General features: G+C 35.3%; 2 protein-coding genes across 2 annotated transcripts in view; both read right to left on the bottom strand.

The window, feature by feature from the left end:
• Nucleotides 1–10,493, bottom strand: part of LOC125931257 (cilia- and flagella-associated protein 47-like) — a 111,817-nt gene extending 101,324 nt beyond the window's left edge. Inside the window, exons 1-5 of the mRNA XM_049643221.1 lie at nucleotides 10,479–10,493; nucleotides 9,260–9,382; nucleotides 7,834–7,965; nucleotides 5,153–5,221; nucleotides 4,965–5,042 (exon numbers count right to left, since the gene is read on the bottom strand). Coding sequence (XP_049499178.1) covers nucleotides 4,965–5,042; nucleotides 5,153–5,221; nucleotides 7,834–7,965; nucleotides 9,260–9,382; nucleotides 10,479–10,493 — 417 coding nt within the window. The remainder of the gene's footprint in view (nucleotides 1–4,964; nucleotides 5,043–5,152; nucleotides 5,222–7,833; nucleotides 7,966–9,259; nucleotides 9,383–10,478) is intronic.
• A 1,231-nt stretch (nucleotides 10,494–11,724) lies between these two features.
• Nucleotides 11,725–13,160, bottom strand: part of LOC125931596 (cilia- and flagella-associated protein 47-like) — a 70,049-nt gene continuing 68,613 nt past the window's right edge. Inside the window, exon 16 of the mRNA XM_049643664.1 lies at nucleotides 11,725–12,483. Coding sequence (XP_049499621.1) covers nucleotides 12,185–12,483 — 299 coding nt within the window. The 3' untranslated portion in view covers nucleotides 11,725–12,184. The remainder of the gene's footprint in view (nucleotides 12,484–13,160) is intronic.

The raw sequence follows: 13,160 nt of genomic DNA, 5'->3' as shown, positions 1-13,160 counted from the left end.
CATTATGTGGTACTCCTAAAACTAAGATAATGTTATATGTTAGTTACACCTTGATAAAAACTTTACACTGTTATTTCTTATCAAGGACATTAACTACAGTATGCTATAAAAATTGGTCACATTTTCCTTCCTTCCCCCTACCTCCTATATGTAATCAGTTACCAAATCCTGTTCATTCTGCCTCCTTCACCTCTTATCCCTAACATAATTGTATGAAGTTAGTAACTCATCACTTTTCATTTCATTTCTGACCTGAACTTTCTCCAATTCTCCCCTCCACAACTAAGTCACAAATTAAACTAACCGTAAATCTGATCATATCACTTCCTATCTTAAAATGTGATGATTCTCCTTCAATTTCCACACAAAGCCCAAGTTTGTTAGCAGGGCTCATAAAGCTCATCTTGACCTTCCCCTGCCTCACCTAGCTCCACTCTTACCCCATGACTTCATACTTCAGCAAGCTATATGACCTGTCATTTCCAACCAATACCTGATGCTTCACCCTCTGTGTCTTTATCAATGTGTCCCTTCTGTTAGGAAGGCTTTTCTCTAACTTGAAATTGCCTGATAAAATATTATGTATCCTTCAAATCCCAGTTAGATAAACCAAAATTTATTATGCTGTGCTCAGAACTACTTCTCTTCCTTATATTTACTTACCATTACATCATAAAGACTGGTTATTTGTTTACAGATCTGTCTCTCCTAGTGGACCTTAGGCCTGATTCATTTTTATATCTCTAGTACCTGAAACCTAGCTTAAATATATGTAAGTCATGTTTATCGAATGTATTGTTTTTTTAATGTGCACAACTTGGTGAGTTTAAGATGCAGCTATTTTTTGTTTTTTGTTTTTTAATTTTTTTAATGTTTTTATTTATTTTAGAGAGAGAGAGAGAGAGAGACAGAATGCGAGCAGGGGAAGGGCAGAGAGAGAGAGACAGAATCCGAAACAGGCTCCAGGCTCCAAGCTGTCAGCACAGAGCCCGATGCGGGGCTCGAACTCACGAACCGTGAATCATGACCTGGGCCAAAGTTGATGCCCAACCGACTAAGCCATCCAGGCGCCCCTGCTTCCCTTATGTTAATCTGTTTTGTATCTTAAAGTCTTCATATGGGTGAAGTCTATGATATTTGTCTTTCTCTAATTTCGCTTAGCATAATACCCTCTAGCTCCATCCACGTAGTTGTAAATGGCAAGATTTCATTCTTTTTGATTGCTGAGTAATACTCCATTGTATATATATATATATACACCACATCTTCTTTATCCATTCATCCATCGATGGACATTTGGGCTCTTTCCACACTTTGCCTATTGTTGATAGTGCTGCTATAAACATGGGAGTTCATGTGTCCCTTCGAAACAGCATACCTGTATCCCTTGGATAAATACCTAGTAGTGCAATTGCTGGGTTGTAGAGTAGTTCTACTTTTAATTTTTGGAGGAACCTCCATACTGTTTTCCAGAGTTGCTGCACGAGTTTGCATTCCCACCAGCAGTGCAAAAGAGATCCTCTTTCTCCGCATCCTCGACCACATCTACTGTTGCCTGAGTTGTTCATGTTAGCCATTCTCACAGGTGGGAGGTGGTATCTAATTGTGGTTTTTATTTGTATTTCCCTGATGATGAGTGATGTTGAACATCTTTTCATGTGTCAGTTGGCCATTTGGATGTCTTTTGTGGAGAAGTGTCTACTCATGTCTTTTGCCCATTTCTTCACTGGTTTATTTGTTTTTTAGGTGTTGAGTTTGATAAGTTCTTTATAGATTTTAGATACTAACCCTTTATCTGTTATGTCATTTGCAAATATCTTCTCCCATTCCGTTGGTTGCCTTTTAGTTTTGCTGATTGTTTCCTTCGCTGTGCAGAAGATTTTCATTTTGATGAGGTGCCAATAGTTCATTTTTGCTTTTGTTTCCCTTGCCTCCAGAGACCTGTTGAGTAAGAAGTTGCTGAAACCAAGGTCAAAGAGGTTTTTGCCTGCTTCCTCCTCGAAGATTTTGATGGCTTCCTGCCTTATGTTTAGGTCTTTCAACCATTTTGAGTTTATTTTTGTATATGGTGTAAGAAAGTGGTCCAGCTTCATTCTTCTGCATGTCGCTGTCCAGTTTTCCCAGCACCACCTGCTGAAGAGACTGTCTTTATTCCATTGGATATTCTTTCCTGTTTTGTCAAAGATTAGTTGGCCATACGTTTGTGGATCCATTTCTGGGTTCTCTATTCTGTTCCATTGATCTGAGTGTCTGTTTTTGTGCCATTGAATGTATCTTAACTTCAGCAGACGTGCCAAGCATGTGCTGACATCACAAAATTCTGTAGGATTCCTCTTTTGGCAGAATTACTACATTTTAGCCTTACAGTTTCTAAGTAAAAGAATTATACATAACATTAAAGAGAAATGTTGAGGAAAATATTGCATTACGGTCAAATGGCCACTATCTGTTTCACTTATAATGTCAACCTAGTTCTACAGGTGAAATCTGTAAAATCCGATATGGGTAATAAAAGTCTGATGCTTTGTATTTGCACAAAAATCACTCCTCTTTTGCCATGCCGGTCTTGTCCATATGTTCATTCGGATAAAATTTCATAATTGTTTTTAAGATACATATTCCATGCCATACAGTTATTAAATGTATTACTGACAAAGGTGCCTGGATGGCTTAGTCGGTTAAACGTCCATCTCTGGATTTCAGCTCAGGACATGATCTCATGGTTTGTGAGTCTGAGCCCCATGTTGGGCTTTGTGCTGAGAGCGTGTACCCTGCTTGGGACTCTCTCTTTCCCTCTCTCTCTGCCCCTCCTCTGCTCACTCACTCTCAAAAATAAACTTTAAAAATCTTTTAAAAAATAAAAATAAATACATGTATTACTGATAATATCTGGTGATGCCAGAATATTATTTTTAAAAGGCAGCTAGGCAGCTATGCTTAAAATTCAACATATTAAGGAATATTGATATATATTAATATCAAGTCTTAAAAAATTACTCGATTGTACCATAACATGCAAAGCATGCCACAAATTCCTTTAGGGTGTGGAAATTAAATAGTAAAAGTCTCCATATACTTCTAATATTGTTCAAGGAGAAACACTATAGCAATGGAAAAAAGCACTCTGGATACTAAGGGTTTAGTCTCAAAGAATCACCACAGTCTTGGACAAGCTAGCCTAGTATTTGCCAATTGATGTGGACTTATCATGTCTTCAACACCAAATAAAATAAAGGTTAGAAAATTATAACTCAACGGGGCACCTGGGTGGCTCAGTCAGTTAAGTGTCTGACTTCGGCTCAGGTCATCATCTCGAGGTCCTTGAGTTCAAGCCCCCACCTAAGGCTCTGCACTAACAGCTCAGAGCCTGGAGCCTGCTTCAGATTCTGTGTGTCCCTCTCTCCCTCCCTCCCTCTCTCTCTCTCAAAAATACACAAACATTAAAAAAAAATTAGTTAAATAAAAGAAAATTATAACTTAAAGGAAGACACTAGAATTGTGGTGATGCCATTAAAGTACAGAATAGAAATGAGGCCCTACTGGAGGCACTGGCAGCCTCATCAAGATCTGCTCAATTTAATTCAGCACCAGAATGGTGTCAGGTGCTGCAGTACTAGTGGGAGACAAAAACAGATGTGCAGATGACCTCAAAATAATAGGATAAATGCTATGATGAAGATGTTCCCAGAGTTTAAGATGTTTGTAACATGTTATAAATTCCACAATGGAGGGGCATATGAGCCTGCTTTGAAGGATTACAGTTAAATTTTTTGGGTAGATGAGACCAGACTTAATTCCTGAGAGACTTGCCAGGGGGGAAAAAAAAAAAGTATGTGTGTGTATGTACTCTGTCAATTGTAGGACAAAGTTTTAGCAGGGTACAGAGCAATGATTTAAAAAATAAATACAACTAGGGGTGCCTGGATGGCTCAGTCGGTTAAGCATCCGACTTCAGCTCAGGTCATGATCTCACAGTTCGTGAGTTCGAGCCCCACATGAGGCTCTGTACTGACGGTGTGGAGCCTGTCGCTCGCATCGAGTTCTGTGTCTCCCTCTTTCTGCCCTTCCTCCATCCCTGCACACTCTCTCTCTCAAAAATAAATAAACATTAAAAATACATACATACATATATACAACTATAGTTCAGAAAATGCAAATCAAGACCACAGTGAGATATCATTTTATACTTAATAGATAGATAAACATGAAGTCTTACAATACAACTTATGGAAAAAAAGGATGTGGGGGTATTGGAAACTTGAGAAGAAAATATGGAAACTATCTTGTGAAGCCAAAAATGCACATATTCTGCGACTCAGCAACTCCACTCCTAGAGAAACACTGGCATTTGTACCTTGTAAGATATGTACACAAATGTTCCCAGCTGTCATGTTTGTAGTAACCAGAAAACAGAAACACTTCATTGAATGGACAGCGGAATGGATCTACAAATTACAACAGGTCTACTGCAACATAACGGACTACTAAGCAGAAGTGAGAAGGAAAAAAATACAGCTACACACAATTTAGATAAACTTTGCAAATATAACAGTCAGTTAAAACTAACTCACCAAAGACTACACACAGCACATGTTTGTTACAAAGCTCAAAAATGAACGAGCCAGGGGCGCCTGGGTGGCTCAACTGGTTGAGCATCCAACTTTAGCTCAGGTCATGATCTTGCGGTCTGAGAGTTCGATCCCTGTGTCAGGCTCTGTGCTGGCAGCTCAGAGCCTGGAGTCTGCTTCAGCTTCTGTGTCTAGCCACCCAGCCACCTCGTTCAGTGGTAAATAATTAAACCTTCATTTCATATTCTGCTTCATCACTTATATTACATATATAAATTTCGATGTGCCAAAGTATTATATAATAAAATATTTTTAAACATAAATGGGTTGACTAGGGACACAAAACACAAGTCACCACACTTATAAACCAGTTCCACAAATAGGTAACGTACTCACCGGGTTAATTTCCACATCAGCAATCTCAACAGATCCACCAATCCTAAGGTCTATGACATTTGCATGGCGAATAGCAACCTTATTTAAGAGAAATATAAAACTTTGTAGAAACCGCATTAAAATCTCCTCGCATCTTGCTAAAGTGTTACCTGGCATTTCGTAATATTTTAAAATTCAAATACTCATACCATATTATAAATGTCACAAGATTTATTCTGGCAGTTGTCATCGCATTTCTTGTTATGCAGAATTTGTTCCTAAGAGGAATGAATGTTCAACTCTCAAAAACCTACACCACAAGCAGGACCAGTTCACAGCTTATGAGTTTGATGACAGAGTTCTACCCATGTGACTAGATGTTATTGCCACTCCCTGTATCCCTTTTGTATTTACCTAATTTCAAGAGATTATTCAAAATTAAAACAGACAGGGCACTGAGTACAAACACTTCTTCCCATGGCGAGACACTAACATCCACAATGACCATAATAATGAAAGTAGCTAAAAAACATTGCTGAGTAAATGGGCCAGGAATCGTGCTAAATACATTGTCTCCTTATTATTCCTCAGTATCCTGTGAGGTCGTTAATATGAATATCCTAATTTCCAACTCAGGAAAATTGAGGCTCAGAGAGGCAGAGGATTTTGCTTTTTTCTTGATGTCTCAGAACAGCAGTGGCTAAATTTGAACAAAGGACTACCTGAACACTCAACTGCCTCCGGGAAAGTTAAGATAGTGAAATAAGAATTTCGTTTCACGAATTCCTACAAAATTAGAAATGTAGATTAACTGAATATTAAAGTGTCTAAGCAAAATCTCAGAACCACAATAACAGCATTCGCTGAAAGCCTTACCTGTATAAGAATAGAGTATAACAAGTCTAGATTTAAATCTAAATATATATCTAAGAAAGAGATATGAATGTATTTTACCCTTTCTACAGAAACTCAGTGACACTATACTTTCTGTATATTGTATGATACGAATATATTGTACCCTTTCCACAGAAAGTCAGTGACAGTGTACATAGGCAAATAAACTCCAAATTATCATTTGTTCAAAATTATTGGGGAAAGCTATGTGCCATTTAATTTTATTAACTAAATCAGTATATTCATAATATTATACAACTTCCAAATTTTATTTAAAGAATATATACTATAAAAACAAAATACTTGACTAAAATCATAAAAAGCATCATTTAATGATTCAGAGGAAATTACAAATCAACATGTTCTTCATTGATAAACCCCATACATAATCTCAACTTTTCAGGGCTGTTTTTTACCCACCTCCGCATCATTTGTCATCCACTGGAATCTACAACAGAAACTAACATAAAATTTGTGCCCAGGAAATATGTGTTGAGCGGATGAATAAATGAATCTTATTATATTTTGTTAAAAAGGTAAGCATTGTAAAAACAGCATAACCTTCTAAAATACAGTAGAAATTAATCTTTTAGTAAAATCTGTATTTTAGTGGCATTATTTTTTATGTTTTCCAGAATATTATATAAAAAAATTCTGCTGAAACCTCAGACCATATACCACAATATATAATTTATAAACACCCTTCAATACATATTTCTGTTTAAAAGTAAGATACAATCATTTGATGGTTTATTTGGGACAATTTTTGGTGTTTATCACATTAATAATATTGTCAAATTATTTAAAAATTAACTGTTAGGGGAAATTAAGGATAAAATAGAGGATATATCCAAAACTATTCATTTTGATTTGATAAGTGTACCTATCATTTCTAATGTAAGTAAATATACACAGTTGATCATTAGACTGAATATCAAGAGTATTCCATTCCTTGGGGCACCTGGGTGGCTCAGTCAGTTAAGCGTATGACTTCAGCTTAGGTCACGACCTCACGGTTTGTGAGTTTGAGCCCCGCATCTGGCTCTTTGCTGACAGCTCAGAGCCTGGAGCCTGCTTTGGATTCTGTGTCTCCCTCTCTCTCTGCCCCTCCCCCACTCGTGTTCTCTCTCTCTCTCTCTCTCTCTCTCTCTCTCTCTCTCTCTCTCTAAAATAAATAAACATTAAAAATTTTAAAAAAAGAGTATTCCACTCCTTGAGTTTATAATAACATTTATCAGAGACTGGTCTTATGTTTTATTTGTTCTGTTTAGCGATCACTTAGAGAAGCCTCTAAAATCAAGGTAATATCTTTTCCTATTTAAATAGCTCTAAGAATATAAACTAGTACACATTTTATGCATGCTATAAAATATAGATGTTAACACCATATAGAATTTGCCTACAATTCATAAAGTCATTGAAGCTACTTAGAATTAACATTCCAAAATTGATTAATTTTTCTTAAGGTATCTAGTTAAATCAAATATCTAATTAATGTCATGTAAAAAAGTCATCCTTTCCTCTATGACTAATGAAGACTTAGCACAACTTAGAGACACCAAACATCATTCTAATTTCATGTGAAAAATGCCTCATACTGATGAAAGGTATCCATTTCAACTTAGTAGAAATTTCCATTACTAACTTTCACCAAAATATTTTCTACAAATCCTCTTGCCAGGTTCTGCTAACCATTTCTATAAGATTATACAGGTAAAGTTGCTTATTTCACAGACCTCTAAAAACTGCATATTTTAGAGGTAACTCAACTGCTAAAAAAAATAACACAAATTTTAAAATCAATTGATTAGTATCATAAACCATTAAACCATTAAACCCTATTCCCATTAGAAGAAATCATTAAAACAAGTTTTCTAAGAATAAAACACACACAACATTTTACAGTATTATACCTACTATTATAAATATCTAAAAACAACCAAACAAATCCACATAGACATACATAAGGTATGAATACATATATGCATAAACATACCTTTGCTCTTGTATCAAATTTTTCTGCTACAGTTGGTGTACAGGAGATATTGAGAACAGTTAGTCCCCCAAATGGAATTATTCCTTGTGATGGAACAATATTAATGGTAGACAAAAGACTCTGGTCACAAACCTGTAAATGAAAATTTGCAGAAATGCTACATTATCCCTTTAAAGTTACTGTTCTGAAGCTTTCATAAGAAAGCTTCCAAACTACTACCTAGAGAGAGGACCCTGGGCACAGAGCATGAGATGATTTTGTAATAAGTTTTCAAACACTAGACGCACAAATAAACTTCAAGAAGGGTTTGTAGCCCTAACCCAGGAAACAGAAATTTCGGTAGTGGTGGCATCCAATTGAAAAAAAGATGATGAAGTTTATTGTCTGGAACGTTTTCAAGAAATTGCAAAACTTACAAGGATGAGACATATCTGTTAGAGAAGATGACAAAATTCTAGATACTACTTTGATAGTTTGTCTTTTTCCTGACAGTAAATACTGAAAGCAACATTACAGGGCTGGGGGGGGGGGGGGGGGGGAGGAGAGCAAGATGATAACCCTCCTCTTCTCTGTTATCTCCTTGATAACATAATGCCTAAGATATCATTTTGATCTTCGAAAAAGTTCTAAGCACCTTACCAAAGGATTTATGGTGTGGTTTCTCAGAGGCTAATTTAGGAGTATCTACCATGCTTGAAGCCAGAATAATTTAAAGGAAAATTGGCTAAGGTATTTTTGGAATGAAGGAGCAAATAGACCTCAGAAGTAGTTTTCAAGCAACAGAATAGATAAAGGTATCTGGGTTTTTCTGTTTTGTTTTTTTTTTTTTTTCTTTTCGTTTGGGCAGAAGAAGACATGTAGATACAAAGCCTGAATGAAAAGTTTCAAACACTAACCTCTACTGGGAGATCTTAATATATTTTTAAGCAAAAAAAATTCTATCACCACTTTAAACACCCCTCACCCTGTAATTCAAATCAGGAACAACAAGTATAAAAAGAGTATCTTTAGAAGGATCTTGCTCTAGGTCCCAGTTTCTACCATAATAGTCCTGATGATAGAGTGAAAATGAAGAAAGAAGGAAAAACATGTAATTAAATATAGAGTTGTAATAGCAACAATAGATACTTTCTGAAGTGTTATTTTTTCAAATTATCTTTTCAATAAGACAAAATGACAGGAAGAAAAAGAAGGGTAAGAAGAAAAAGAGAGACTAAAGGAGGGGAAAAAAAGGAGAAAAACTTATTGTGGGAAATTACAAGGACAAAGTAGATGAAATGTACTCAGATAAGTCTCATACGAAATATTATGAGACTAATATTAGCACCAGCCAATTTATAAAGCAACACTACAGTGTTCATGGCAAAAGACTAATTCAAATTATAATGTGATCTGCTCCAAACAAGATTCCAAGATTCTACATTACCTTGAAATAAGCATGGTTTTGTCCTACATTGTGTAGAATCGCTTTCCTCCAAGTTGTTAAACCTTGAGGGCTATTACTGAAGAGGATCCTTGGCTCCAAAAATACGACCTTGGTGTGGCCAACCTAATAATAAAAGAGAAGTTATGATAGAAATAGTAATAAATATTTTTATCCCCTACCAAAGGACTCAAATTTTTTCAGCTTCATGGAAATTTCTAGAATATGAAGTGTTATCAAATGTTATGATGTACTTAAGAGAAAGGAAAAATAGAATGGAAGATCTAAAACGTACTGCTAAACGGAGGAAGGCAGGGGGATTAAGACAACTCAATGGAGAAAGTAAATATGAGACTTAGAATCATGTAGATTAATCACTGAAGGAGATCTTAGAAATCATCTATCCAACCATGTACAGGGTGTTACCATGTGCTCTGCAAAAGTAAAGAGTTCAAGAGTCCCCTAGCATAGGAAATAGTGTGCCAAATGAAATTATATTGACACGTTTTTACTAGAAGTCTTCTCTTAGCACTTAATATGTTGATAATGCACACTTTGCTTATCTGAGAATGAGGAGGTAGTTCACTGTGATTCAGAATTACTTAGGCACAGAACTCCTCCTTAACCCTGCACAAATAACTTCCCCAACTACAGTATCATAGGACACTCTGTGAAAATGCTGATATTATCTATCTCTCCTATTTCACAGGAAAGGAAACAATAACAAAGGGGAACTGGAACTCAAGTAGTCCAATTCCTTATTCAGTGCTCTTTATACCACATCCTATTATCTCTATCTATGATGAATTATTTATTGTCTTAGGAGGTTTTAATACTTTCTTATAATTATTTGAAGAATATGACTTGGGAAATTGGAATAATAGATTTGTAAACAAAGCTAATAGGGGCTCCTGGGTAGCTCAGTCAGTTAAGCGTCTGACTTCGGGTTAGGGTTGTGATCTCACGGTTCGTGGGTTCTAGCCCGATGTCAGGCTCTGTGCTGATAGCTCAGAGCCTGGAACCTGCTCCATATTTTGTGTCTCCCTCTCTGCCTCTCTCCTGCTCACTTCTCTTTCTCTCTTTCTCTCTCTCTCTCTCTCAAAAATAAATAAAATGTTAAAAAAAACATTTTAAAAATTAAAAAAATAAACAAAGCTAACATAACAAAGTGGTCAACTAAATACTTCATAAATTAATGACAATGAACATTTTATTTAATCACTTCATGTTCCTCCATCTTTACTTTCTTAAGAGAAACACTTCACAATTCATTTAACTTTAAGGGTGTCAAGAATTTATCATAAAATAACCTAACCCATTATTGAGATCTCAGACTTTATTTTTAAGCAATCCTAGGGTAGGAAAGTTTAACAAAGGGTAACAGCAAAGACTGTGGAGGCAAAGAGATCTGGATAGAAATTCCATCTAGAGCATTTACTGCATGTGTGAACTCACCGTTGTTAATTACCCACCCTAATCCTGCATTTCCTCATCCATCAACTGAGTCATAAATACAGCCTTACAGAGTTGTTGTAAAGATTAAATTAGAAAATACATGAATAGCATTTAGCATCCTGCCTGACACAAAGTAACTAATAAATGACATTACTAATGCAAAGCCTAAACTACTAAATTGTTCATCTTTTATCTGTTAGAAAAAATACACATGGGGTATGTGCGCAAATTTATATTAGTAACTTTGTCATACACAGTTATGAAAGCAACAGTTAAAGAACTATGTGCATATATTCACCAAAATACATCTATAAAAATGTCAACAGAAGCACTATTATAGTAGTGATAAATCTGAAACAATCCAAATCCCCATCAGCTGTGTGATAGAAAAATGATGGTATAGTCACACAATGGAATACTATTCAGGAATGAGAATGAATACACTGTCACCACACGTTTCAGAATAGACAAAGCCCACAAACCTAATGATGAACAAAAGAAGCCAGACATAAAAGAGAACACATGTTTTGATTACATTTAAATAAAGCTCATAACAAAGATTAATCTATGTCCTTAGAAGTAAGGATAGTGATGACTCTGGGAGGGATGGAGTGACTGGAACTGTAAATTGGGGAGGGAAGGATGGTTCTTGTGGAATATTAGTCATATGCTATTTCTTGATCTGGTTGATCTGGGTGTGAGTTACAAAGGTGCCATCAGTCTGTAAAGACTGAACAATATGGAAATCATAATATACTTTTCTGTATGTATAATATATACTGTGTGTATACTATATACTTCAATAGAAAGTTTTTTAAAGAACAGTAAGTAATTTAAACATAGGGAAAAAAGTAAGGTCCTGCTGATTTCAAGCCTAGAGCAGAGGAAAGACTGTACTGATTGATGCCATCATTAAAGTGGATGAATCTCTTATCTCTTAAGGCTATGAGCTCCTTCATAGCTAAAATATTTAAGAGCATGATCATGGCCTGGAGATAGAGACGAGATGTAATAAAACAGCATTGACTTGTTAAATTACTACCAATATTGGAAAGAAAATTTAGTACACAAGTAAAGTGGATTCTTGGTGATGACAAGGCATGAACTTAAGGCCTTCTGGGCTCTACCACAGAATGTTAAAATCAACATACTGCAGTTTTAACTTTACTCATTTTTATTATAAGCAGTATGTTCTATAAAAATAAGAATTTCCATATCTCCTTACTATGTAAATTACATGATCCATTTCACACTGAGTTATTAATTACTACTAGAATTCTAACAAGGCATTATAGTAGGACAAAAACACAATTTTTTCTATTTTTCTTTTCTTTTAATGAAGTAATTGTTAAGTGGCTCTCATGCTATTTTATGTTTATAAAGGCTCTAATAACAATCTAGTACCATTGGCACCAAAGTCTTGGATTTCTGAGTTAATTCTAGGTAACACAATACCATTTTTTAGCAAAGTCTTCATTTATGGTAGAGAAGTGGTACCAAGAGGATGGGTAATTCAGTTAAAAAAATACTGCAAGGAAAATCAGTTTTACTAATATATATATACCTAACTATACACACATATATATGCCCAACCAATTTAGAGTCTTCAAAATAAAAATCATATCCAATGGAAATCATTACTTGTGCAACACATTTTAGGGTCATTGTGTTTCCTTCATTGACGTGAAGAACAAATTCTCCCCTTTCCGGAGAACTGAAACCTGGCTGCCAAGTTACTTCACATTGCAAGGAGGAATATGGTTCAACAGTGCCTACAGAGGATTTAGAAAGAACAGATATGGACCATATTTTAATTGTATTTATTTTAATATCCAAAATAAGAGCTGGCATAAAAATGTAATGACATTATATAACAAATTATTTAAATTAAATTCAAAATATAGGGAAATACTATATGAGAGATTATCAAATGAGTACAGACCTAGAGAATTTGATTAAAAGCTAACATGCATACCTTATTTTCCAATTTTATTAAGCAGATCAAAATATTTGACAAAAAGTATGCCAGTATTTAGCAAACTTTCTCCTTCATGTTTCCCAACACTCTGAAATACTTATTAACATCACTCATTCAGTTTTCAGAGTAAAAAATTACAATTACCAGAGGCTTTTTTGTTTTTATGTGTTCACAGTCCTAGAGATAGAACTTCTGATATTGCTACCAGTAATTAACACATTTCTATAATTCAAATGTATTGAGAACCCAGGAGATATTAGGCACATTTGGTGTGGGCTGCTTTATCTGTTTAAATTCATCATTTCCTTTGGAGTAAGAAAATAATATTTGATGGAAAGAATGACTTACAAGTTCTTCCTCCAAAGGAAAATTCAAATGCATGGAACATTAAACAGAATGATGAGTGAGTGTCACATATATATTTTGCCTTAGGGTTAGGTACATTTTCATGCGATGGCAGTTTCCATAAAT

Source organism: Panthera uncia, chromosome X (genome assembly GCF_023721935.1).
Source record: "Panthera uncia isolate 11264 chromosome X, Puncia_PCG_1.0, whole genome shotgun sequence".
Classification (NCBI taxonomy): Eukaryota; Metazoa; Chordata; class Mammalia; order Carnivora; family Felidae; genus Panthera; species Panthera uncia.
This window is presented reverse-complemented; position numbering and strand designations above follow the sequence as displayed.